The sequence below is a fragment of the Macaca thibetana genome, chromosome 19 (assembly GCF_024542745.1).
Source record: "Macaca thibetana thibetana isolate TM-01 chromosome 19, ASM2454274v1, whole genome shotgun sequence".
Classification (NCBI taxonomy): domain Eukaryota; kingdom Metazoa; phylum Chordata; class Mammalia; order Primates; family Cercopithecidae; genus Macaca; species Macaca thibetana.
In genome coordinates this window covers 19,434,678-19,460,565 of record NC_065596.1, presented here as the reverse complement: position 1 = coordinate 19,460,565, position 25,888 = coordinate 19,434,678, and the positions used below count along the sequence as shown (strand labels likewise).

Below are 25,888 nucleotides of genomic sequence, written 5' to 3'. Positions count from 1 at the left end.
CCCCCCTCGCCAGAGGCCCCGCCCATAACCCATGCCCACCCCTTAGCGCAGAAGCCCCGCCCACCTAGACTGAGCCCCACGTTGCTGCCGAGGCTCCACCCACTCCCCCCACTCTCCTCCCGCTCGGTCCCCCAAGCGTGGCTGGCTCCACTCACTCTAACACCCTTCACTGCTGCCTCCTCAAGGAATGCTTGGCCCCAGCCCCTTAGTAAGGAGCCTACTAGGGCCTTCAGCACCCAGCGGTTTCTTCTACGCAATTTCTCAGTTTCAAATAAAGACCGTCTGTGGGGCAATTTCGGTAAGGGTTCCTCCCTCCATTAGGCCCGGAGCAGGGGTGGGTGTGGCAGCCCCAGACCCCGTGCTCCCAGCACCGAAGGCAGGCGGAACCCTGAGCTGTCAAGACAGGACTGATCCATCAATGGCCCCGGGAGCTGGGAGGGCGGGGGCATGGGGCAGTGGGGTGGGGGGCTGGGAGCCCCAGATCCCCCAGGGAACCCCTGATCACAGTGGGAAGCCACCCCGCCCCGCCCCACCCCACCCCCCACTTCCAGGGCTCTGTCGGCTCGGGGAGGGGCCGAAGCCCCCAAGGGCCACCCACCTGGAGCTGGTAAGGTTTCCCTGCTCGGATCAATTGGGAGACGAGGAAGTTTGTGTGGAAAAAGTGCACGTTTTCGTCCAGGAAGCCATGGAGGATGAGCAGGCGGTTGGGCCTGGTAAACAGAGGGGTAAGGGTCTGAGGTCAGGGATTGTCTGCGGGGTAGGAAGGGAACTAACTGATCACAAGGTCAGGAGTTTGAGACCAGTCTGGCCAACATGGTGAAACCCCGTCTCTACTAAAAATATATTTTAAAAAAATTAGCCAGGTATGGTGGCAGGTGCCTGAAATCCCAGCTACTTGGGACGCTGAGGCAGGAGAACTGCTTGAGCCTGGGAGGCAGAGGTTGCAGTGTGCTGAGATCGCGCCACTGCACTCCAGCCTGGGCAACAGATCAAGACTGCGTCTCCAAAAAAAAAAAAAAAAAAAAAAAAAGATTCAGTAGTGGTACACGCCTGTAGTCCAGCTACTCGGCTGGCTGACGTGGGAGGATCGCTTGAGCCCAGGAGGTGGAGGCTACAGTGAGCTATGATCATACCACTGCACTCCAGCCTGGGTGACAGAGCAAGACCCCATCTCTAAATTAAATTGAAAAAACAAAATAAAAATAAAACCCCAGGCCGGGTGCAGTGCCTCATGCCTGTAATCCCAGTACTTTGGGAGGCCAAGCTGGGTAGATTGCTTGAGTCCAGGTGTTTGAGACCAGCTTGGGCAACATGGCAAAACCTTGTCTCTACAAAAATATTTAAAAGTTAGCCAGGCGTGGTGGTGCACACCTGTGGTCCAGCTGAGCCTAAGGCAGGAGGATCACCTGAACCCTGGGAGGGTGCAAAATGAGCTATGATTAAAAAAAAAAAAAAAAAAAAAATGCTGGGCACGGTGGCTCACACTTTGGGAGGCCAAGGCAGGTGGGTCACTTGAGGCCAGGAGTTCAAGACCAGCCTGGGCAACATGGTGAAACCCTGTCTCTACTAAAGATACAAAAATTAGCTGAGTGTGGTGGTGCATGCCTGTAATTCCAGCTACTCAGGAGGCTGAGGCACGAGAATTGCTTGAACCCGGGAGGTGGAGGTTGCAGTGAGCTGAGATTAAGCCATTGCACTCCAGCCCAAACAACAGAGTGAGACTCTCTCAACAAAACAAAACAAAAACCCACCTAGGTCTGCTGCTCTCTGTGGTCTGGAGTATGGCCTGGGCTACTGGTGAGGCCAACATGTGGCCTCACCAGAATCGGCTGCCCTAGCCCTTCCTGTCCAATATGGGAGCCAGTGGCCACACGTCGCTGTTGAAATTCCAGTTTACATTCATCCAAATTAACTGAACTTATAAACCCATTGAGACAGAGCACAGATTGGTGGCTGTCCCGGGACGGGGAGTGGCTGCTAAGGAATGGGAGCAGGGTCTGACGCTGGAGTACTGGGAAGGTTCTGGAGCCAGGGAGCAGCCACACAACACTGCAAATGCACCGAGGGCTGCTTTCAGGTGACTTTTAGGTTCTGTGAACTTTACCACAATAAATTATTATTTTTTGAGACAGAGTCTCGCTCTGTTGCCCAGGCTGGAGTGCAGTGGGGTGATCTCAGCTCACTGCGACCTTACCCTTCCAGGTTCAAGCGATTCTCCTGCCTCGGCCTCCTGAGTAGCTGGGATTACAGGGGTGTGTCACCACACCTGGCTAATTTTTATACTTTTAGTAGAGACGGGTTTTCACCGTGTTGGTTAGGCTGGTCTTGAACTCCTGACCTCAAGCAATCCACCCACCTCAGCCTCCCAAAGTGCTGTGATTACAGATGCGAGCCACCAGTGCCTGGCCTATTGTTATTATTATTGTTTTTGAGACAGTTTCTCTCTGTCGCCCAGGCTGGAGTGCAGTGGCGTGATGTTGGCTCACTACAAACTCCACCTGCCGGGTTCAAGCGATTCTCCTGCCTCAGCCTTCTGAGTAGCTGGCATTACAGGCATGTGCCACCACACTTGGCTAATTTTTTATGTTTTTTTGTAGAGCTGGGGTTTCACCATGTTGGCCAGGCTGGTCTCGAACTCCTACCTTAAGCAATCCTCCTGCCTTGGCCTCCCAAACTACCCAGGCAGATTCTTTTTTTTTTTTGAGTCGGAGTCTTGCTCTGTTGCCCAGGCTGGAGTGCAGTGGCACTATCTTGACTCACTGCATGCTCCGCCTCCTGGGGTCATGCCATCCTCCTGCCTCATCCTCCCGTGTAGCCAGGACTACAGGCGCCCACCACCACGCCCGGCTAATTTTTTGTATTTTTAATAGAGATGGGGTTTCATTGTGTTAGCCAGGATGGTCTCAATCTCCTGACCTCGTGATCCACCCGCCTCGGCCTCCCAAAGTGTTGGGATTACAGGCGTGAGCCACCGCACCTGGCCCGTGCCCAGGCAGATTTTTAACCCTCCAGGTGACTGCATGGGACTCCAGGGAACATTTTCTGGAGACGTGCCAGAAAATGGGAACACTGTTTTCTCTCCATCAGAGAATAAGACCCATGTTAAAAGCACAAAATGGGACATCTGAGCTGGTCCCTGGCCCTGTGGACGTCTATGTCCAGAAGCACAAGACAGAGGCTGTGATGGGGCCCCGTGCAGGATGCAGTGCAGGGGAGTGGGGGATGCCTGCCTGTGAAAAGCAGTGACTCGAATTCCCTCATCTTCCCCAGGGCAGGGCTGGGAGCCTCGTTCCCCAGACAAGCATCCCCAGGTGCCCCTTCCTGCAAGGTGGGCAGGAGGGGACTGTGAGGCACATGCAGGCAGACACCACCACAGGAGCGCAGGGCAGAGGTGGGAGCATGGCCTGAGGCTCCCGGGGTGGGGCTGGCTGGGGCAGGAGACACCTGATGGAGACAGCAGGTGCCGGGGTGCAGAAGCCCCAGGGAGGACCGCAGGGCAGGGCAGCGGCCTTACTCGTTAGGCAGCTTCTCCACGTGCAGGGCCACGGAACCAGCCTCATAGCCATGCTGGTTGTTCTCGGGGACGTCCATGTAGCGCTCAGTGTACCCTGTGTCATAGGCCATCCAGACGGTGACTGGGGCGCCCGCGATGGCCACCTGAGGGACACAGCAGACAGATGGGGGCAGAGGGAGAGAGAGAGAAACAGGCGTCGGGTCCTAGAGCCAGCATCAGCCGCTGTCCCGAGGCCGCCCTGGAGCCCGTGAGGAGCGCTCATGCACACGGGACTGGCAAGGGAGGGGCCCTCAGACCGCGTGGCCCCTGTGGACGGTGCGTGGCTCGGGGTTGGGCAGGGTGCCACAGGCGGGCAGGTGCGGCCCCTCCCCGCCGCTGCAGAGGGCCGGGTCCCACTGCCCGTCTGCCTCCTCCTCCTCCTCATCGCCGCCGCCCCGCAGTGCCCTGACTGCCGCCGGCCTGGGGCCCCCCCGCCGCTCTGCACACCATGCCCCACCTCTGCCCATCCGAGGCCGGGGTCCCGGGCTCAGCCTCCCACAGAGAGCTGCTGGCGGGGTTTTGTGCAGCCGGATGCCATCCTGCGGTCGGCGGTGGCGGGCAATGAGGAGGGGGGCTCGGCCCCGTGGGGCTGCTGCGGGGAGAAACAGCCACGTGGCAAGGCCCCTGCCGAGGCGCCTCCCCGGGGGGTGGGCTCCGGGTGGCGCGGGCGGTGGGCAAACGCGGCGTAGTTGGGGAAGGGGGCGGGGAGGGGCGCGGCTGAGGCCGGCCAGGGGTGGGACTCACCTTGAACACCTGGGGCTTGTGGATTAGCCCCATGAGCGAGAGGAAGCCCCCGTAGGACCAGCCATGGATGGCAACTCGGCTCAGGTCGATGAAGCCATACTTCTCCGCCACGAACTGCAGGCCCTCCACCTGGTCCTCGATCTCCACCTGGCCCTGAGGGATGAAGCCGGGCACCTCTCAGTGGCCTCCTCCCGGTGTGCCCCTCCCCTGCGGTGACAACTCTGCTCCTTTCAGGGCATCTCTCCTTGTTGGATGAAAAGTGGCTCACTGGAAACCCCCTGTCCCTCCACGCCTTGCCAACCCTGCCCGCTATCTGGGTGGCTGGACAGATCCAGCAGCCACCCTGCTCTGCCACCTCCCAGGTGAGTGGCTCTAGGAGCCACGTCTCCTCTCAGGGCCTCAGTTTGCCCATCCCTAATACAGGGACATTAACAGGAAGAGGACCCATTTTCCAGAGGGCACGAGGAAGAAAAAGACGGGGGTGCCCAGGCATGTGCAAGGGCACAAAGAATGGCTGGTGCCGTTGCCGTCGTCACTACCAGCCACATCCCACCACCGCCACTACCACGGTTTCAATGCTGGCGTCCCCTCTGAAGTCCGTGCTGAGATCCCCACTGCGGCCTTTAAGTGACTGAGCCATGGGGCCCACTCATGTGAATGGGATGAGGGTCCCTTATAAACGGGCCTGATGGAGGCAGGGCACGCCTTTTCCGCCCCTCGCAACCCCTCTGCCGTGTAGGAGGCAGCACAGGGCCCCTCTGGAAGGTGTGCCAACCAAGCGTCCTCCTGGGAACAGAGCAGCCCTCCCCGACACAGCCCTGCCTTGGCCTTGGACCTCCCAGCCTCCAGAACTGAGACACTTTCATTCTTTATAAATCCCCAGGCTGTGGGGCTTTGTTCCAGCAGCGCAAAGGGGCTGAGATGGTCGCCATCACCACCGTCGTCATCACCACTGTCGGCACAACTTCCACGGCCACTGGCCCTGGCCAGCCCCGCCCTGGGGACTTCCTGCGGACCCGGCCCGGCCTGCGGTGTCTGGCTGCATCTGGGTTGCAGCCTCTTGGGTTCTGTGTGCTCAGGCACCGGGCAGGATGGACGGATGCCTCTGTCCTTGCAGGGCACAGCCCAGAGCTGAGCAGCAAAGCATACGTCCCCTTTTGTTGTAAAAGGTCGTCTCATTGAGCCTGCGTCGCCCCAGCCAGAAGTGCCCTTCTGCGGGGGGTACTCCAGAGCCCCCCCACGCCCCACACCCACACGGCCCAGGGCTCCCTTCCCAAGACCGGAGGGACCCAGAGCAACAGGGAGGAGTTATTACCATTTGGTTTTTCAGGGCCCCTTCGAACCGAAGCCCCCGCTGACAGGAGCCCCTGCCGTCAATCACGACCACGGCATAGCCCAGGGAGGCCAGCGTGTTGAGCCGCAAGTACTTGATGCCTTTGAAGGAGTTATTCACCAGCTGCACCTGTGGGGAGGTGAGGGGCAGCAGTACAGCAGGAGATGCCGGGCAGGACAGGCTGAGCAGGGGAGATGCCGGCAGGCTGGGGACTGGGCCGGGCCAGGCTGAGACCTTGGAGCCTAATGAAGGCACCTGTGCCCTGGAGGCTCTGGATGGACACCTGGGAGTGACAAGGCGCGAGGGGCCCACACTTGGGACCCTGCTTGGGAGAAGGGAAGGCCGCTGTCAGGCTCCTTCTCAGCTGGGCCACTGCCCCAGTCCTGCCTGGAACCACCACTCTGGCACGATGGACAGTGGGGTGGCTCACTCTCAGGTGGGGCCACCTGGGCGCTGCGGGGTGCTGAGCAGCCACTCTGGGCCAGGGGAACTCCCAGTGGTGATGAACCACAAAGTCCCCAGACATCGCCCCGTATCCTCTAGGGGAACAGAGCTGCTCTGGGTAAGATGTGCGCCTGAGATGGTCCACCTGCCAATCTGCTGCCTGCTCCTGACCCCTGCTCCAGGAATTGGGCCCAGGGCCCATGGCCACCTCTAACCTGGAGACTAGGGGGCTTCCCAGAGGAACAGGGGAGTCAGCAGGTGGAGGGGTAAGGGGAGGCCATCCGGGCAGGGTGGGGAGCATGCAAACGGGCACAGAGGCAGGAGAGTGAGGGGCTCCGAGGACCCTGTGTAGTCAGGGCAGGCGGGATGGGCTGGAGCACCAGGCAGGTGGCCAGGGAGCCTCCTCTGGTTGACCCTTCTATGGCTGGCGCTTGAGTGGGGATGGGGAGTCCTCAGGTGGATGGTGGGGTGGGGGCCTTGGGGAGCAGGTGTGCACCCACCTGGGGGCCTCCATACACAAAGAGGACGGTGGGGTGCTTCTTCCCTGGCTGCAAGGCGTGGGGCTTGTAGATCATGCCGTAGAGCCGCACGTCTGAGCGCGTGTGGAAGTGGAAGATCTCTGGAGGCACGTAATCCGGGGGGCAGCCTGCGGGAGACACGGTGGCTATCTGGCTGCCCAGGGAAGCCACATCTGGCCGACACGCTTGTTCTCCTGCCCACCCCAAGCCTCGGAGGGTGGACCAAAGCACCTCCTCTTTTCCTGGGCTTCCCGAGAGTTGATAATTGAAAACAAAACATGTTTTTTAAATTAAAATAAGATTTGTACAGTTTTTGTAGAGATGGGGTCTCATCTCCCTGTTGCCCAGGCTGGTCTCAACTTCCTGGCCTCAAGCAATCCTCCCACCTCGGCCTCCTGAGTAGGGTCACTGCTATTTTTGCAAAGCAACAGTGGTTGTCCAATTAGGATGGTGGGGGTTTTTCTTTTTTTTTTTTTTAATTTTTTTTAATTTTTATGTTTTTTCTCTTTATTTATTTATTTATTTTTTGAGACAGAGTCTGTTGCCAGGCTGGAGTACAGTGGCGTGATCTCAGCTCACTGTAACCTCTGCCTCCCGGGTTCAAGCGATTCTTCTGCCTCAGCCTCCCGAGTAGCTGGGACTACAGGCACATGCCACCATGCCCGGCTAATTTTTTTGTATTTTTAGTAGAGATGGGGTTTCACCATGTTGGCCAGGATGGTCTCGATCTCTTGACCTCGTGATCCACCCGCCTCAGCCTCCCGAAGTGCTAGGATTACAGGTGTGAGCCACAATGCCTGGCCCTCTTTTTCTTTTTGTTTTCAAGACAAAGTCTTGGGATCTCGGCTCACTGCAACCTCCACCTCCTGGGTTCAAGCGATTCTCCTGCCTCAGCCTCCTGAGTAGGTAGGATTATAGGCGCATGGCACCACGCCCGGCTAATTTTTTTGTATTTTTAGTAGAGAGAGGGTTTTATCATGTCGGCCTAACTTGTCTCGAATTGCTTGTTTTTTTTTTTGTTGTTGTTGTTGAGATGGATTCTCATTCTGTCACCCAGGCTAGAGTGCAGTGGCATGATCTCAGCTCACTGCAACCTGCACCTTCCGAGTTTGAGCAATTCTCCTGCCTCAGCTTCTCCAATAGCTGGGATTACATGTGCTCGCCACCACGCTTGGCTAATTTTTGTATTTTAGTAGAGATGGGGTTTCACCGTATTGGCCAGGTTGGTCTTGAAATTCTGTCCTTAGGTGATCCACCCACCTTGGTCTCCCAAAGTGCTGGGATTATAGACGTGAGCCACCACAGCCAGCCATCGAACTCCTGACCTCAGGTGACCCGCCCACCTTGGCCTCCCAAAGTGCTGGGATTACAGGCGTGAGGCACTGCACCTGGCCCAGTTTTTTCTTTAAATAAATGTATGTAGGTAAATTTTGGTGGGGCAATTTATAGGAAGATGAGTAAAGGGTACTACAGGTCTACGGGTAGCAGAAGTTTACTGTGGAGGGCCAGATAGCAAATATATTGGGCTCTGGGAACTGGGCGTGGCAGGGCACACACTCTGTGCCGTGTCTCTATGTCATCTGTTGCAGTAGCGCTATGTGGCCACAGACCACACAGAGGGACTGCACGTGGCTGGATTTGACAGCAGTCGGCCTGCTCCTAGTGCAAGCAGTCTTCAAACGTGGTACAGATTGGGAGTTTTGGGAAACAGTGCCTCGATCCTCAGGGCACTGGGGTTCTGGTCTCTGCCCCCACTGCTAGGCTGGCTGCCCTGCTGAGCCCCTTCCCCTCCCTGGCCCCCATCTCTTCATCTGAAGCCAGGGCCCCAGCTCCTGGCCGTGTCGGTGTGGACAGGAGCGGGAGGACTGGGCTGTGGAGGGAGGCCTGGGATCTGTTTCTGCTCAGGGGGTGAGGGCATCACAAAATGCTTTCCAGCCCACATAATACCCAGCATATGCTGGAAACTCGTTGTGTCTAGAATGTTCTGGAAGCCCACCAACACAGCAGAGACGGGCCACGGTGGATTGTCCTTGTACTGAGTGATGCCTGAGAGCCTGGCAGTGTGCTGACCCACTGGTTTTCATCCTGCACTCTGTATATACAGTTTCGTTGATAAAGAAACACTTCATAGTGATACGCTGATGTGTGTGATGGAGCCAGCACTGGAACCCGGAGTCACCAATGCAGGGTCCTGGCCAACCTCCAGGTTCTGGGCAAGGTGTCAGGTTGTCTCATTTTCTGAGGCCCCCCTGTGACTGACCCTTTGCTCCTTTTCCTGATAAAGGCCTCGGAGTGTCGACTCTGAGCAGGTGCTGCTGTAAGCGGCAGTCTCTGGGGCCGGGACACCGTAAAGGGCCCTCTGCGTGCGGCTGTGGCCAGGACTCCAGGGTTCTGGAGGAGGTGAAGTGGAAAGCCTGATAACCACGGCGGGTTTCAAAGCAGTGTGGGTGGACTCTGGCATCCCGGCACCCCTGTATGGAACGCCACTGTTCAAAATGTTTTTTGGTTTTTTTTGAGATGGAGTCTCGCTCTGTCACCCAGGCTGGAGTGCGGTGGAGTGATCTCAACTCACCGCAACCTCTGCCTCCCGGGTTCATGCCATTCTCCTGCCTCAGCCTCCTGAGTAGTTGAGACTACAGGCGCCCACCACCCCGCCCGGCTAATTTTTTGTATTTTTTGTATTTTTAGTAGAGACGAGGTTTCACCGTGTTAGCCAGGATGGTCTCAATCTCCTGATCTCGTGATCTGCCCGCCTCAGCCTCCCAAAGTGCTAGGATTACAGGCGTGAGCCACTGCGCCTGGCCCAAAATGTTTTTAATTTTTAATTTTTTTAAGAGTCAGGGTCTTGCTCTGTTGCCCAGGCTGGAGTGCAGTGGTACAATCACAGCTCACTGCAGCCTCCAACTTCTGGGCTCAAACGATCCCCCCACCTCAGTCTCCTGAGTAGCTAGGACTACGGGTGCACACTACTACACCCAGCTAATTTTTAACATTTTTGTAGAGCGGGGGGGTTCTTGCTGTGTTGCTCAGGCTGGTCTCAAACTCTTAGGCTCAAGCAATCCTCCTGCCTTGGCCTCGAAAGCACTGGGATTACAGGCAGGAGCCACTGCGCTGGCTGATGAAAATGTTTACTTGTCACCTGCCCACTACCCTGGGAGCTCCCAGTGACAGGGTCTGTGTCACTGGTTACTGTTTTGGCAGGGGGCTGGCACACGGAGCTGCATCCCTGCTGGGTTCTGTGCAGGGCAGCCCTTTACTGCAGCTCGGACCAGGACTGTCTCAGACGGCAGGGGCTGCTGCTTATGTCCTATGACAAGTTCCCGATGCCTGAGAGGGGCCTGGGTGCTGTGCGAGGCCAAGCAGGCCGGCTCCAGGCCTCTGCCTCTTCCCGCAGCATGGGGCCCTTGTCCCGTTTTACAGCCGGGTGAGCGGAGGCTCCCGTGGGGTGGGGCAGGGGCTACTCACTGGCTGCCTCCATCATGCTGGCCCAGAAGCGGGGCTGCTTGTGCAGGGGGTCGTCGTCGGGGCCGCTCAGCTTGTAGACGTGCACGCAGGGTGGTGTGCTCACGCTGCTGTAGTGGCTGACGAACATGTCGAAGTTCTGGGGGTGGAATGGGGCGATGAGCTCTACGGGACGCTGCTATCCCCTTTCCACTGGGTGCCTACCGCAAATCCCGGGCAGCTTCCGTCCTACCCGCCCCCATCCTGTCATGAAACCTCAAATCTCCACCCACTGCTGCAAGGCGGGCACCACTGCCGTCGCCCCATTCTGTAGAGCAGGAAACTGAGGCCAGGAGGAGTCTGTCCCCCGGCCAGGGGCCCGTGGACAGTCACCAACGCCCTGGATCTGCCGAGGGCTCTGCCGCTGCCCAGGCCTGCACACTTGCTGGTTCCACAGCTGGCAAACTGCAGCCGACTCATGCCCTGGACTAGGGGTGGCCCTCTGCATGGCCACCACCAGACATTCTAGAATGTTCTGAGAGGCTAAGGGCCATATCCCACTGCACACAGAGCGGCAGGGCCCAGGCTCAGTGGACAGGCACTGGGGGGGCTCCACCACTTACTAGCCTGGGGGTAGCAGTGGGCAATTCACTCCCTTCCTTGTCTTACCCAGGAGGCAGGGGTGGGCACCACCTGCCCCAAGGCAGCTATGAGAATGCAAAACCATGAGAGTGGCCCTGAGTGCTGTGCCTGGCCATCAGGGACTGCTCTGGCTGGGAGCTGTTGGACAGGCACAGGGCAGTGCTGTGAGGCTGGGCGGTACCCACCTGGCTCATGGAGCAGCTGTGGGAGAAGCCGGGCGTGGTGAGGCGCACGATCTCCCCGGCCGCCTCATAGCTGACCACGTAGAGGTGGTGCTCCAGCGGCGTGTCCTTGGTGCCCTGGAAGTACACCAGCTTGGTCTCCTCGTTGACCCAGATCTGCAGGGGGACAGGAGGTCCTCGTGGTGCATCCCAGATGCCCCTGGGCCCACGCCCCTCTCCATGCCCCACAGGAGTGGGTCCCATGTTCCTCGGACTGGGGATGCACGCCGTTCTCTCCCAAGCCTGCTTTAGGGCTGGAGGTGAACTGTCCCTGAAAGATGCCCTTATCTGGCCCCGAGGGCTGGGAGCAGCCCCTGGTCGAGCTGGGAACTGCGCATCCTCAGGTGGGACCTGGGGCCTGAACTCCACCCCCAGACGACTCTCTCCGGGCTTGAATTGGGAGGGCCCGCCGAGCCAGGTGGGAAGGCCAGGGAGGGCACCGTGCCCAAGAGAGAGGCTCAGGGGAACCCAGCAGTCCCCAGCCTGGTCAGCCATTCCTCTAACCCAGGTGCTTGGGTTCAGAAGTGGCAAGGCCCTGCCTTCCTGTGGGAAGCCCCAGTAGTGGCATCTCCTGGAGGAGCAGGAGGACAGCCTGCACTACGTGGAGCAGCGGGGCCCCTCCTTCACCTGCGCTGGGACACGAATGGCCTCGAAACAACTGCTACTGCCCGGGAGCGAGCAGGCTTTGGCTGATGCCTGGGAAGGAGCCAGGAGGCCTCCGAGCCCCGAGGGAGGAGAGGGCATCGCCCCGTGCCCAGGGCCTGAGAGGCCGGTGGAGGCAGCTGGAGCCTGGGGTGACTAGGGACCCCAGGACGTGAGGAAACTGAGGGTAAGTGGTCTCCCGGGACAGCGGGGCATGGGCTTCCAGTGCAGGGAGCATCGCGCCCCACAACAGGGCAGCTGGACGCATGGCCCCAGAAGGCCTGCAGAGGACACGCTTCCTCTTTCATGATTTCTAAAAGGCTTCCAATGTTTTCCTTAATTTCAGCGTGAAAGGATAAAGCACATGAATGGCACAACGTTCAAGATGAGACGGGAGGTGATAAAATGGTTGGCTTGTGTGTACGGTAGACACTGCTGAGGCCTGCAAAGTGCTGTAAAGCAGGGTCCTCACAGGTCTGTGTGCGTGTGCACGCACGTGAGTGTGTGTGTGCATGTGTGTGAGAATGAGTATGTGTGTGAGTGTGTGTGCATGTGTGTGAGAATGTATGTGTGAGTGTATGTGTGTAAAACACACATGTGTGGATCAGGGGAAGGCTGCAAGGAGACCCTGGTACCTTGGAGCCGTGCCTCGCCAAAACCTCCCATTCACCGCTGGTCAGAGCAATCTCTTCCTTAATGGGGCACTTAAATTCATCTGGAAGGAAAGAAAGAAGGGAGGTGAAGGGGCCTGGGAGGTGATGCAGGCACCCAGGCCAAATTCCACCCGAGGAGACTCGCCATGGAGCCACTGAAACCCTGAGTTGCCGTGAACTCAAGACACCAGCACAGGCCACTGCGTCAGACCTGCCAGACAGGAGAGGAGGCCTGCGGGGCCTGTTCCTGCCATGTGGATGGCAGGCCCGGTGTTTCCCACGAGAAACCAGGAGGCCCCTGGCTCACTAGTGTAATCCCAGCACTTTGGGAGGCCGACGCAGGAGGATTGCTTGAGGTCAGGAGTTTGAGACCAGCCTGGGCAACATAGTGAGACCCTGTCTCTCAAAAAAAAAAAAAAAAATTAGTCAGGCATGGTGACGTGTGTCTGTGGTCCAAGCTACTTGGGAGATTGAGTTGGGAGGACTGCTTGAGCCCAGGAGGTTGAGGCTGTGGTGAGCTATGATCACACCACTGCCACTCCAGCCTGGGTGACAGAGCAAGAACCCGTCTCAAAAAAAAAAAAAAAAAAAAGAAACAGGAAGAGAAACCAGGAGTCTGGATTTTCATTTGAATTTCCCAATTTTAGAACCCTCCAAAGGCCACATGACGTGTGTGCGGCACAGGGGTGGGGGGGTGGGGGGTGGAGCCAACTGGGCCTATGACCTCTTAGGACACATTAGGACTTTGTAGAACCAGACTTTTTTTTTTTTTTTTTTAAGATGAAGTCTTGCTCTTGTCGCCCAGGCTGGAGTGCAATGGCACAATTTCGGCTCACTGCAACCTCCATCCCCTGGGTTCAAGTGATTCTCCTGCCTCAGCCTCCCAAGTAGCTGGGATTATAGGCGCCTGCCACCATGCCCAGCTAGACTTTGTATTTTTAGTAGAGACGGGGTTTCACCATGTTGGTCAAGCTGGTCTCCAACTCCTGACCTCAGGTGATCCACCTGCCTCAGCCTCCCAAATTGCTGGGATTACAGGCATGAGTCACTGCGCCTGGCCGACTTTTTTGGGGGAGCAAGGGGGTAGAGACAGGGTCTAACTATGTTGCCCAGGCTGGCCTTAAACTCCTGGGCTCAAGTGATCCTCCTACCTCGGCCTCCCAAAGCGCTGGGATTCCAGGTGTGAGCCACGACCCCGGCTGGAACAAGACGCTGGTGAACGCTAGGGCTAGAGACCGGGGCTCCGCTGGTTTTATTATTGTCTTTTGTGGGGGTAGGAGGGTTGACCTCACATTTGAATTTTCAGCAGGTAAAGAATGACAGTGCGGGGCGTATCATGGCATGCAGCAGAAACACACTGAGACGGTTTGTAACTGAGGGCTCACTGTCCTTTCTTAACCTTTTAGGTCTAAACAAGCTGTTGGAAACGTGTCTGTCAGGAGGGATGAACAGCACGGGAGGGTAGACGTGGTTTCCCTGGCGTAGAGGTCTGGGTGGGGTTACTTGTAGCATCGGGACCTGGGGAGAACAGGGGTTCCCACCCAGCCCCAAGACCCAGGCTCCTGCCTGCGTCCTGACGTGTTCCTTCTGATGCAACGTCACTTGGGGTCACCTCCTTGCCATGCACCTGCCGTCTAGGAGATGCATGGTGTGTGCTGGGGGCTGAGCAGGGTGCTGGGAAATCTGGTGTGCACACCTCACAGGCCAGGGGTCCCTGGTGACACTGCAGCAGCCTGGAGGGTCTGTGCCCCTGGAAAGTGGCAGCTGTGGCTGGCTCTACTTGAGACCACATTTGAAACGTGAGTGCTTAGGCCGGCCCATTTCCCATAGGGGGCAAAACGAGCATGTACATGAAATCCCAATGTCAGGTGGTGGTGGCTAAGCCAGACAGACAGAAAGCAAAACACCAATGAGCCGAAGACAGCTCCCCTTCAAGATGCTCAGCCAGTCTGCACTGGCTGCATCCCACCCAGGAGGACCCTGATGCTGGCGTGTGGCAGTTGTCACTCCTCGGTCCACATTGTACTCAGCTCTGCGGCAGCCTACGGCATCGCCCATCCCTGGCTCCTTCGCCCCTCAGCTCCTGCACTCCCGGATGCCTCGCTCCCTGGGGTCTCTGTCCCCTGTGTTGGGGGACGCCTTGGTTGCTGTGTGGGCTCTGCCCTCAGAGGGCACCGGACCACATCTAGGGACATCTGTTATTGTCACAACTGGAGGTGCTCCTGGCATGTAGTGGGTGGAGGCCAAGGACGCCACTCAGCGCACAGGAAGGCCCCACCCCAGAGAACCACCCGGCCCTGGCGTCCATGGTGTCCCTGCTCTAACCTGGAAGAGCCTGGGCCTGGCTCCTGGACCACCCCGCCTCTCTATCCAGACGTGACCCTTGGGAGCTCTGTCCTGTCCCGGGACAGAGTCGACAGCATTCGTCATGCTCTGCTCACCTTCCCTGGGGCTGAAGGGCTCACTCCAATCGTAGCCCTGGGATTTTAAAACGGCGGTGACTTTGTACAAATGGCAAAAGCCGGTCTTGCACTCATTGGCGCGGAGAAAGCAGAGCTCGTCCTCTCCCTCTGATTGGGGGAAGGGATAGAAGATGTCATGAACCTGTCCGGAAAGGGGAAAGAAGATGCGTCAGAAGGTGTGGGTGGCTGGGCATGGTGGCTCACACCAGTAATCCCGGTAGTTTGGGAGGCTGGGGCAAAAGACTTGCTTGAGCCCAGGAGTTTGAGAGATCAGCCTGGACAACATAGTAAACTCCACCTCTAAAAATAAATAAATAAATTAGCCAGGCATTGTGGTGCAGGCTTATAGTCCTAGCTACTCAGGAGGCTGAGGCGGGAGGATCACTTAAGCCCAGGAGGTCGAGGCTGCAGCGAGCTATGACCGTACCACTGCACTCCAGTCTGGGCAACAGAGCAACCCTGTCTCTAATTAGGAAAAAATAAAATTAAAAAAAAAAGCTAGACGCGATGGCTCACACCTGTAATCCCAGCACTTTGGGAGGCTGAGGCAGGCGGATCACAAGGGCAGGAGATCGAGACCATCCTGGCTAACACAGTGAAACTCCATCTCTACTAAAAATACAAAAAATTAGCTGGGCGTGGTGGCACGCGCCTGTAATCCCAGCTACTCGGTAGGCTGAGACAGGATAATTGTGAGACAGGATAATTGCTTGAACCCGGGGGGAGGCGGAGGTTGCAGTGAGCCGAGACTGTGCCACTGCACTCCAGCCTGGGTGACAGAGTGAGACTATCTCAAAAAAAAAAAAAAAAAAAAAAAAAGATGAGGGAAGAGGCTCCAATAGCTGCCAGACTCACCAGCTCCGCAGACCCTCTTCCCTGCCAGCCAGGGATGGCCAAGGCCTGAGCTCACTTCTCCAAATAAGGGCAAACCCCACCCATCATTGGCACTCAGCCTTCTGGGATGTAGGGGTGGGGGCAGTGTGACTTCAGGGCCCAGGCAGACACACAGCTAGCGCTTGTCCCGCTTACATTGATCCAGACGTTGGTGACCTCCTCGTACACCACATACGGCTGGACGTTCCTGGGGACGGCTCTGGCAGAGGCTAGCCGCTGCTCCTCATTCTCTGTGCTTGGGATGAACAGGGCCGGGGGGAGGAGGACGAGCTGGAGCCACTGCTGGGGACGGTCCAGGAACATGGCCCAGGCACTGAGGGGGAAGATGGATGGGAAGATGGGAGGGAAGCCGGGAGCCTCAGTGTCCTGCAGAGAGAAGCTGGGGACGCAGCGTCCAAACCCGTGTGGAATTAGGGCTGGGCTTCCTGCGCTGGCTTCACCTGCACTTGGCCAAGTAACCCCACAGCACCCACAAGCTTCCTTCCTGGAACATGCTTAGGGGAGGACAGGATGGGTGATGAGACTCCATGATCCAAGTGTTCTGGAAACAATGGCCTCTCCGCTTTTAGAGGTGGAAACGAGGAGAAGCTGTAATAGTTTCTCCTCTTCACTGACTCCTCCGCCCACAGTTGCTATCCTTTATTTCATCGCTTGCTTTATTTTATTTATTTGTGTGTTTAATTTTTTGAGACAGAGTTTCACTCTTGTCCAGGTTGAAGTGTAGTGGCACAATCTCGGCTCACTGCAACCTCCACATTCCCGGTTCAAGCGATTCTCCTGCCTCAGCCTCCTGCGTATCTGGGATTACAGGCTTGAGCCACCACACCTGGCTATTTTTTGTATTTTTAGCAGAGATGGGGTTTCACCATGTTGCCCAGGCTGGTCTCGAGCTCCTGACCTCAGATGATATGCCAGCCCCAGCCTCCCAAAGTGCTGGGTTTACAGACGTGAGCCACTGCACCTGGCCTAAATGAACAATTCTTTTTTTTTTTTTTTTGAGACGGAGTCTCGCTCTGTCGCCCAGGCTGGAGTGCAGTGGCGCGATCTCGGCTCACTGCAAGCTCCGCCTCCCGGGTTCACGCCATTCTCCTGCCTCAGCCTCCCGAGTAGCTGGGACTACAGGCGCCCGCCACCTCGCCCGGCTAGTTTTTTGTATTTTTTAGTAGAGACGGGGTTTCACCGTGTTAGCCAGGATGGTCTCGATCTCCTGACCTTGTGATCCGCCCGCCTCGGCCTCCCAAAGTGCTGGGATTACAGGCGTGAGCCACCGCGCCCGGCTAAATGAACAATTTTTAAACTTGAATTTATTTTAAGAGGAGATGTCAGAATTCTACGTGGAAAAGAAGCACCTCCACACAAAGAGAGAACAAAGAAAACCAAACCAAAGGGAAGCATCACAGGGATGTAAAATACTAACTAGAGCGGGTGCCGGGGCTCAGGCCTGCAATCCAAGCACTTTAAGAGGCTGAGGTGGGTGGATCGCTTGAGCCCAGAAGTTCAAGACCTGCATGGGCGACATGCAAGACCTTGTCTCTACAAAAAAAAAAAGAAAAAAAAAGTCCAGGCACAGTGGCTCACGCCTATAATCCCAGCACTTTGGGAAGCTGAGGTGGGCAGATCACAAGGTCAAGAGTTCGAGACCGTCCTGGTCAACATGGCTGAAACCCCATCCCTACTAAAAATACAAAAATTAGCTGGGCGGCCGGGTGCGGTGGCTCAAGCCTGTAATCCCAGCACTTTGGGAGGCTGAGGCGGGCGGATCACGAGGTCAGGAGATCAAGACCATCCTGGCTAACACGGTGAAACCCCGTCTCTACTAAAAACCACAAAAATCTAGCCGGGCGAGGTGGCGGGCGCCTGTAGTCCCAGCTACTCGGGAGGCTGAGGCAGGAGAATGGCGTGAACCCGGGAGGCGGAGCTTGCAGTGAGCTGAGATCCGGCCACTGCACTCCAGCCTGGGCAACAGAGCAAGACTCCGTCTCAAAAAAAAAAAAAAAAAAAATTAGTTGGGCATGGTGGTACGTGCCTGTAATCCCAGCTACTCAGGAGGCTGAGGCAGGAAAATTGCTTGAACCTGGGAGTCAGAGGTTGCAGTGAGCCAAGATCACGCCGTTGCACTCCAGCCTGGCGACAGAGCAAGACTCCATCTCAAAAAAAAAAAAAAAAATTTAAAATATTAGTCGGGCGTGGTGACTCACACCCACAGTCCTAGCAAACGTACATATGGAAGCAGCACATAATAGAATTCATTGTTAACATTCCATTGGAAGGCCGGCCGTGGTGGCTCACACCTGTAATCCCAGCACTTTGGGAGGCCAAGGCAGGCGGATCACAAGGTCAGGAGATCGAGACCATCCTGGCTAACACAGTGAAACCCTGTCTCTACTAAAAATACAAAAAATTAGCCGGGTGTGGTGGCGGGCGCCTGTGGTCCCAGCTACTCGGGAGGCTGAGGCAGGAGAATGGCGTGAACCCGGGAAGCAGAGCTTGCAGTGAGCCGAGATCGAGCCACTGCACTCCAGCCTGGGTGACAGAGCGAGATTCCATCTCAAAAAAAACACAAAAAACAATAACAACAAAAAAATTATTAGCCAGGCATGGTGGCTCTGGCCTGTGACCCTAAGTTCTCAGGAGGCTGAGGTCGGGGGAATGCTTGAGCCTAGGAGTTCAGGGGTGCAGTGAGCTATGATTGTGCCACTACCCTTCAGCCTGGGCCATAGAGCAAGACCCCATTTTTACACAAAATATAAAAGGAAAGGAGGCCTAGCAAGTGTGTAGGGCAGAGGAAGCAGTTTTTCTGTGAAACAGGCCTGGATACGAAATACTTTCAGCTTGGTGGGTCATGGTTTCTATCACAGCTACTCCATTCTGCCACTGACAGTCTGCAAACAAGTGGGCGTGGCTGTGTGCCAACACAACTTTATGCATGGACGCCGAGATGTGAATTTCACATCACTTCCATGTGTGATAAAATCTTCTGTGGATCCCCTCCTTTCTGCCCCCAATCATTTAAAAGCATAAATGCCACGGCAAAGGCGGGCCAATCACCTAAGGCCAGGAGTTCAAGACCAGCCTGGTCAACATGGTGAAACTCTGTCTCTACTAAAAATACAAAAATTAGCCGGGCATGGTGGCGGGTGCCTGTAGTCACAGCTACTCGGGAGGCTGAGACAGAAGAGTCTCTTGAACCCAGGAGATGACAGTTGCAGTGAACCGAGATCGCACTGCATTCCAGCCTGGGCAATAGAGTGAGACTTCATCTCAAATAATAATAAATAAATAAATAAATAAATAAATAAAAGCATAACTGCCGGCCGGGCACTGTGTCTCATGTCTGTAATCCCAGCACTTTGGGAGGCCAAGGCAGGCAGATCACGAGGTCGGATCGAGACTATCCTGGCTAACACAGTGAAACCCTGTCTCTGCTAAAAATACAAAAAATTAGCCGGGCGTGGTGGCAGGTGCCTGTAGTCCCAGCTACTCAGGAGGCTGAGGCAGGAGAATGGCGTGAACCTGGGAGGCGGAGCTTGCAGTGAGCCAAGATTGCGCCACTGCACTCCAGCCTGGGCGACAGAGCAAGACTCCATCTCGGGACAGCGGGGGAAGCGTAACTGCCATTTTGAGCTCATGGGATGTATAAAAACAGGCAGACAGCTGGGCACAGTGGCTCACACCTATAATCCCAGCACTTTGGGAGGCCGAGACGGGTGGATCACGAGGTCAAGAGTTCAAGACCAGCCTGGCCAAGATGCTGACACCCCATCTCTACTAAAAATACAAAAATTAGCCAGGCGTGGTGGCAGGTGCCTGTAATCCCAGCTACTTGGGAGGCTGAGGCAGGAGAATTGCTTGAACTCAGGCAGCAGAGGTTGCAGTGAGCGGAGATCACGCCATTGCACTCCAGCCTGGGTGACAGAGCAAGTCTCCGTCAAAAAAAAAAAAAAACACAAACAGGGAGAGGCTGAATTTTGCCCACTGGGTTTTGGGGCCCCCGTTTAGGGAAGCGGTAGAGTTTTCTCCTCGACAAGGGTGGGAGGTTGGGGAGTGAGTACAGGGGAGCACCTCTACTTTGTGACTGAGTTTTTCTGAGTCTGAGGTCTGGGGACACCTGAAATCCCCTCTGTAGGTCTCCTCCACACTCTGGGTAACTGGATCAGCGTGTCCTAGTGGTACTAACACTGGGACTCATAAGTCCAGTGTGTCATCCTCAGACTGGCTGAGGTCAGGAAGGCCCTTTGGACACTGGGCTGAGGCCTGTCCTGGCGGTGGCACTGCGGGAAGACATGTGAGCAGATGGAAGGAATGGCACGAAAGGCCAGGAGGCGGATTCGGTGGCTGCTCATGGTCCGGGGCCCCGCAGGTGAATTCCTCAGGTTCCAGCCGGAGACACTCACTATTTGCCATCCCGGGTCCACCCGGCCCTGGCGATGTACTCCACCTTCGGAAACAGCGAGCTGAACGGCTGCACCAGCTCCTTCTCCTGGGTCGAGACGATCTGAAGGGAAACAGGTGTGGGTCATGCCCTGGCCTGCCCGGCGCTGCTCGGAGGAGAAGACCACTGCGCAGGGTCCCGTCATGTTCCCCCTAGATTCAGATGCTGGAGTCTCAGCCTCCAGAACCCCAGAACGCGACCTTCTTTGGAAATGGGGCCACTGGAAATGTACTGAGTTAAGACAAGGTTGTGCGGACGAGGGTGAGGCCTGATCCAGCATGACTGCTGTCCTTACGGGGGGACACGTGGACATAGACACACAGAGGGAGGCCGTTTGGAGAAGAGAATCGGGAAGCAACGGCCACCAAGAAGCCATGGAGAAGGAGCCCCCTGCCAGCACCTTGGTGTTGGACATTGTCAATTTCAACTGAGTTCCTAGTCTGTGGTCCTTTGTCATGGCCCGAACAAACGACTACACCCAACCGGGGCAGGTGGGCTGGGTGAGCCAATGGCGGCACCCCAGTGGGTGCCTGGACCCCAAGGCTCTGGTCTGGGCTATCCCTTAGAGCCAGGTGGCTCTGGGCAAGCACAGTCCCCAGACCCAGGGCTTCCCCATGTTAAACGGGGCTGGCACAGCATGTCCAGGGTATTGAGAGACAGGAGACCTGGGGCTTCCTCGAACCTAAATGGGGCTGACATGGGATCTCCAGGGGATCTAGAGAAAGGGGACCTAGGGCTTCCTTGTGCCTAAACGGGGCTGGCACGGCGTCTCTGGGGGATCGAAGGGAGAAACGGCAGCAGGGCCTCCAGCTCTACCACTTGAGTGGGTCACCAGTCCTACATCTCCAAGCCGCCTTGTTTGATTGGCGTCACCCAAGTCCACCTAAAGACTCTGCACATCTGAGAGTGCAAGGAGCCACTAAAACAGTCTGGCGGGGCTGGCTGCAGTGGCTCACGCCTGTAATCCCAGCGGTTTGGGAGGCCGAGGCAGGTGGATCACTTGAGGTCAGGAGTTCGAGACCAGCCTGGGGAACATGGCAAGACCCCATCTCTACAAAACCCACAATTAGTTAGGTGTGGTGGTGCATGCCTGTAGTCCCAGCTACTCAGAGGCTGAGGCGAGAGGATTGCCTTGAGCCTGGGAGGTTGAGGCTGCAGTGGGTCATAATTGCACCAGTGTACTCCAGCCTAGATGACAGTGAGACCCTGTCTCAAAAAACAAGAACAAACAAGCAAAGCAAAAGCCCAGCCTGGAGGGAGGTTTCATGTGGATCACTGGCAAGGCCACTCAGACTGACCGCCTCAAATCCGCCAGAATGCTCTGTCAAGAATGCAAAAGAGGTTTGGAGAGGGCCTAACCAGGTCAAAAAGCACCCACAACCCTCCAAATTATGAAAACAGGTACGTTTTATCTTACATGCTTCCCCAAAACATTGTATCATTTTTGCAAAAGTGCACAAGGGCCTCCTTGGTTTGTCCCAGCCTCCCATCCTCTGGCGTAGGGGAAAGGAAAGATTCCCTGGACGCCTGTGTCCCCATCGTCATCTCGTCTCCTCTGCCCCAGCCTCTTTGGTCCAGGGCTCCGTCTGTGAGTTCTCCAATGTGATGTTACTTAACTTCCTGACATCTTTCTGGGTCTTAGGGGATTTGCAACTTCCGAGAGAATGGATCGGTGTGGGGCTATTGGGGGTCCCCAGGGAGGGCAGGGATGTGAGAGAAGGGAGGGATATGCTGGGCTGGAGCGGGTGGCTTGGGAGACGGGCGCCGAGGGAGATGTGGTCACTGGTATGATCTGCTGGTGACCGTCTCGCTGCGGGGTGATGATACCTTTTGCTGCCTGATGGCGTCTACAGGGTGTGGGGTCCTTTGAGATGACCCCCAGGTGATGAGGACCCTGTGTGCTGGATCTGACGAGGTGCGGGGATGGGGACGCAGATCACTCTCCTCCCCACAGTAGCTGACGGGTCCAGTGAACTGATCCCTGAGGATCTGCCCAAAATGCTGGAGGAAACACCCCATCTGAAGCTGGGGTCCCCCAGCCATTTGCCCTGCGGAGTTCTCTGTTCTAGAAACTTGGAGAGAGGGCAGCTCTAGATCCACACATCACCCCCTCCGGGGGAGCCTGGGAGAACCTGCCATGCCTGTCCTCGCAGGACCCCTGCCCAGCACTCATTCCTTACCGCAGGGAGGCCAGCTTGCCACGCCGCATTCCCGGCCCTGGCCCAGAGACACGCAGGGAAGGCCCATGGCTAGGTGGGCCAGGCAGCAGGGCTGGGGCCTTGGGCGTGTCCCCGCAAGGGAAGTGAGTGACCTGCCCATCCGCCCAGCTGCCTACCCGGCCCTTCCCTGCGTCATCTGGAAGATTCTCTAGGATGCACCAGGCCCCCTTACCTTGCCCTGGCTGTCGGTCTGAAACTCGGCCAGTTTCAAGGCGATCTTGGGATTCTTGCTGCCTGCAAAAACCGAAGTGAGGTGAACGCCAAGCAGGTGTCATCTGTGCGTGCCGAGAGCCGGCGTGGGGGGCCTGGGCTGCAGAGTGACGTCCACAGAGAGGTGTACAATTGGTGCGGGGGAGGCGGTCTGTCTGCAGGCACACCGTCCCGCTGGTACAGGCGTGACGCCCCTCAGGCAGGGACCTTCTAAGATTTTGGGCCTGGATCGCATTCCCGACAGTGAGGTGACATTCGGCTTTCTCATTTAAGAACCCAGGCCACACCCTGTGCTGAGAGCTGGGGCTTGTGGGAGCCGCAGACACCAGGAAGATGCCATCCCTGCCTTGGGAGAGCTCCAGAGCAGACAGCGAGGCCCAAGCATCACAGTGAAACCACTGACAACGTGACGAGTGGGGTGTGTCCCATGCAAAACGAGGGAGCCGTGTGACAGCCAGACCTGCGCCCTTGGGAGGCCAATGGCAACAGAATAAGGGACCCAAGAGGCTTCTGAAGAGTGGGATTTAGTTCAGGCTCCAAAAGAGGGCGCAGGCCCTAGCAGAGCAGAGAATGCTTAATTTTTTTGGCTAGACCTACAAGAAACTCAACTCCAGCCCTCGTGGCTCTGGCCCCCAGGGCAGGTGACATCTCTGAGCCTCAGTTTTCTCATCTGTCAAACAAGGGGGAAGAGATTGACTTAGCTCATTTGCAGTGGAAGTTGGAAAGACCCCACATGAAGCTTCCATCTAGCACGGCACAGAGCAGGCACTTGCGGGGTACGGGCAAGAACGATGATCTTATATGGTCCCACGGGGGTTGCAAACCCAAGGCCTGAATGTGGAATCTGGGCTGCATGTGTGTTCTGTTTGGCTCCAGAGGTATTTTTAAATAATTGGAAAGAGGTTTAAGAATTGGGAGTGGCCGGGCATGGTGGCTCACGTCTGCAATCTCAGCACTTTGGGACACCGAGGCAAGAGGACCACTTGAGGCCAGGAGTTCGAAACCAGCCTGGGCAACACAGCAAGACTCTGTCTCTACAAAAAATTTAAATATTGGCTGGGCATGGTGGCGCACACCTGTAGTACCAGCTACCTGGGAGGCAGAGGTGGGAGGATCACTTGAGCCCAGGAATTTGAGGCTGCAGTGAGCTGTGATGGTACCACTGTACTCCTGCCTGAGCCACAAGGTGAAACCTTGTCTCAAAAACAAACAAACATGCTGGGCGCGGTGGCTCAAGCCTGTAATCCCAGCACTTTGGGAGGCCAAGGCGGGTGGATCACGAGGTCAGGAGATCGAGACCATCCTGGCTAACCCGGTGAAACCCCGTCTCTACTAAAAAATACAAAAAAAAAACTAGCCAGGCGAGGTGGCGGGCGCCTGTAGTCCCAGCTGCTTGGGAGGCTGAGGCAGGAGAATGGCGTGAACCTGGGAGGCGGAGCTTGCAGTGAGCTGAGATCGTGCCACTGCACTCCAGCTTGGGCGACAGAGCGAGACTCCGTCTCAAACAAAAACAAAAACAAAAACAAAAACAAACATACAAACAAACAAACACCACTACAGTGTGAGGGTCAAATCTAGCCTGCCTTCTGTTTTTGTATGCCGAAAAATCCTTCTTTCGTTCTGAGATGGTTAAGAAGATGAACAAATAAAACAAGAGGGACATTTTGGCTAATATGAAAATCATATGTATCTCAAGGTGAGTTATTTGCAATCCAAACTTCAGTCAAGTTTTCTTGGCACGCGGCCACGCCCATTCCTGCACGTGCTGCTTTTGTGCTCCAGCAGCAGGGTGGGACAGTTGCAAGAGAGCCTAGCCTGCCTTCGCCTGGCCCTAGAAGCCTGAGACACCTGTCCCCCTGCCCCTTCCAGAGACGACTTGCTGACCTCTGAGCAATGTGATCAGGAGGCCATGGTAAGCCAGGAGAAAGGGGCGTCCCCTGCAGGGCAGAAGCCTTCCCCCTACACGGCCACAGATGCCCAGAGCACACTTGTGCAGCTCAGAGGGCCTGGGGGACAGTGCACCTCACCAGTCATGCCCCAGGGGCCTCAGATCCCCGGCCTGGCGGCCTGGCCCCTCACATGTACCGAGCACTCACCTGTCCTGGGGTACCGATACGAATCCGTCTTCCTTTCTTCTAGTGCAGGAGAAGGGACATGAATGACCTCCACCTCGGACTCATCGACTTCCTCGTATAGGATTCGCAGCGTCTTGAGGCCCTCTGAACCTTGGTAGGGGTGGGCAAACTGAGGATGCCGGCGGCGGAGTCCCTGCCATCAGCCCACCCTCTTCTGCAGCACCAGGGCCTGACGCTGGGCACCGTGGGCTCTGAAACCAGAACCCCGGCTCTGCCATTCGCTAGACCGTATGCCAGTCCCAACTCTCTGGGCTTCGGTTTCCTCCTCTGTGCAGTGGGAAGCAGAGCAAGGCTATTCCCAGCATGAACTGGCATGGGAAGTGGCCACGTGGGGTGTAACGGGCTGAACTGTGTCCCCTTTTAGAGCAACAGCGATGTCTACAGTCGTTAAGGAACTCTCTAGGTGTTGGTATTGACAGACCACGGAGGTGGTTTGAGGTAAAAGGAGTAAGGGGCAGGAAGGACACAGACTGTGACTCCAGGAGGAAAAGCACGCCCGGGAGCATGTTGAAAAATGGAAGGTACCTACCTTCCCAGGAGGCTGTGGGGCACCACCAGTACCCAGTGAAGCGGTCAAACTCTTCCTGTATGACGAAGGTGGCCACGCCCGCAGACTTGGGGTCGTCCAGGACATTGGATAAACCTAGGGAGAGGGGCGGAGAGCATCAACAAGGGGTGAGCAGCCTGCTAACATTGGGGATGGCCAGGGGCTCCAGGAGAGCATGAGAGAGAGGGAGAGAGAAGGAAGGAGAAGGAGGGAGGGAGGGAGACGTATGGAGAGGGAGGGAGAGCTCGAGCCAACTGTTTTCTTTTCTTGCTCAAGAGCAGCCTGGCCAACATGAGAAAACCTTGTCACAATTAAAAAAAAAAAAAAAAATATTAGCCAGGCGTGGTGGCGGGCACCTGTAATCCCAGCTACTTGGGAGGCTGAGGCAGGAGAATCGCTTGAACCCAAGAGGCAGAGGTTGCAGCGAGCCGAGATCACACCACCGCACTCTGCCTGGGCAAGAGCGCTCCGCCTGAGACTCGCTCAAAAAAAAAAAAAAGAAAAGAAAAGAGGCCGGGCGCGGTGGCTCAAGCCTGTAATCCCAGCACTTTGGGAGGCCGAGACGGGCGGATCACAAGGTCAGGAGATCGAGACCATCCTGGCTAACACGGCGAAACCCCATCTCTACTAAAAACACAAAAAATTAGCCGGGCGAGGTGGCGGCGCCTGTGGTCCCAGCTACTCGGGAGGCTGAGGCAGGAGAATGGCGTGAACCCAGGAGGCGGAGCTTGCAGTGAGCTGAGATCCGGCCACTGCACTCCAGCCTGGGCGACAGAGCGAGACTCCGTCTCAAAAAAA

At 56.5% G+C, this 25,888-nt stretch overlaps 2 protein-coding genes across 7 annotated transcripts in view; both read right to left on the bottom strand.

Moving 5' to 3' along the window:
* MYDGF (myeloid derived growth factor) overlaps positions 1 to 25,888 on the bottom strand; it is a 408,533-nt gene that overhangs the window by 20,740 nt on the left and 361,905 nt on the right. The window lies entirely within an intron of this gene.
* DPP9 (dipeptidyl peptidase 9) overlaps positions 1 to 25,888 on the bottom strand; it is a 51,290-nt gene that overhangs the window by 4,317 nt on the left and 21,085 nt on the right. The window contains exons 8-21 of one of the 3 annotated variants that reach the window (XM_050770133.1): positions 25,073 to 25,186; positions 24,505 to 24,633; positions 22,371 to 22,432; positions 19,942 to 20,042; positions 15,683 to 15,860; positions 14,633 to 14,795; positions 12,174 to 12,253; positions 10,861 to 11,013; positions 10,058 to 10,193; positions 6,575 to 6,720; positions 5,613 to 5,759; positions 4,298 to 4,450; positions 3,515 to 3,657; positions 599 to 710 (exon numbers count right to left, since the gene is read on the bottom strand). In XM_050770133.1, the coding sequence (XP_050626090.1) occupies positions 599 to 710; positions 3,515 to 3,657; positions 4,298 to 4,450; positions 5,613 to 5,759; positions 6,575 to 6,720; positions 10,058 to 10,193; positions 10,861 to 11,013; positions 12,174 to 12,253; positions 14,633 to 14,795; positions 15,683 to 15,860; positions 19,942 to 20,042; positions 22,371 to 22,432; positions 24,505 to 24,633; positions 25,073 to 25,186 (1,817 nt within the window). Of the gene's footprint in view, positions 1 to 598; positions 711 to 3,514; positions 3,658 to 4,010; positions 4,146 to 4,297; positions 4,451 to 5,612; positions 5,760 to 6,574; positions 6,721 to 10,057; positions 10,194 to 10,860; positions 11,014 to 12,173; positions 12,254 to 14,632; positions 14,796 to 15,682; positions 15,861 to 19,941; positions 20,043 to 22,370; positions 22,433 to 24,504; positions 24,634 to 25,072; positions 25,187 to 25,888 lie in introns of those variants that run through there. The other 2 variants (XM_050770134.1, XM_050770135.1) reach the window with 2 other exon arrangements.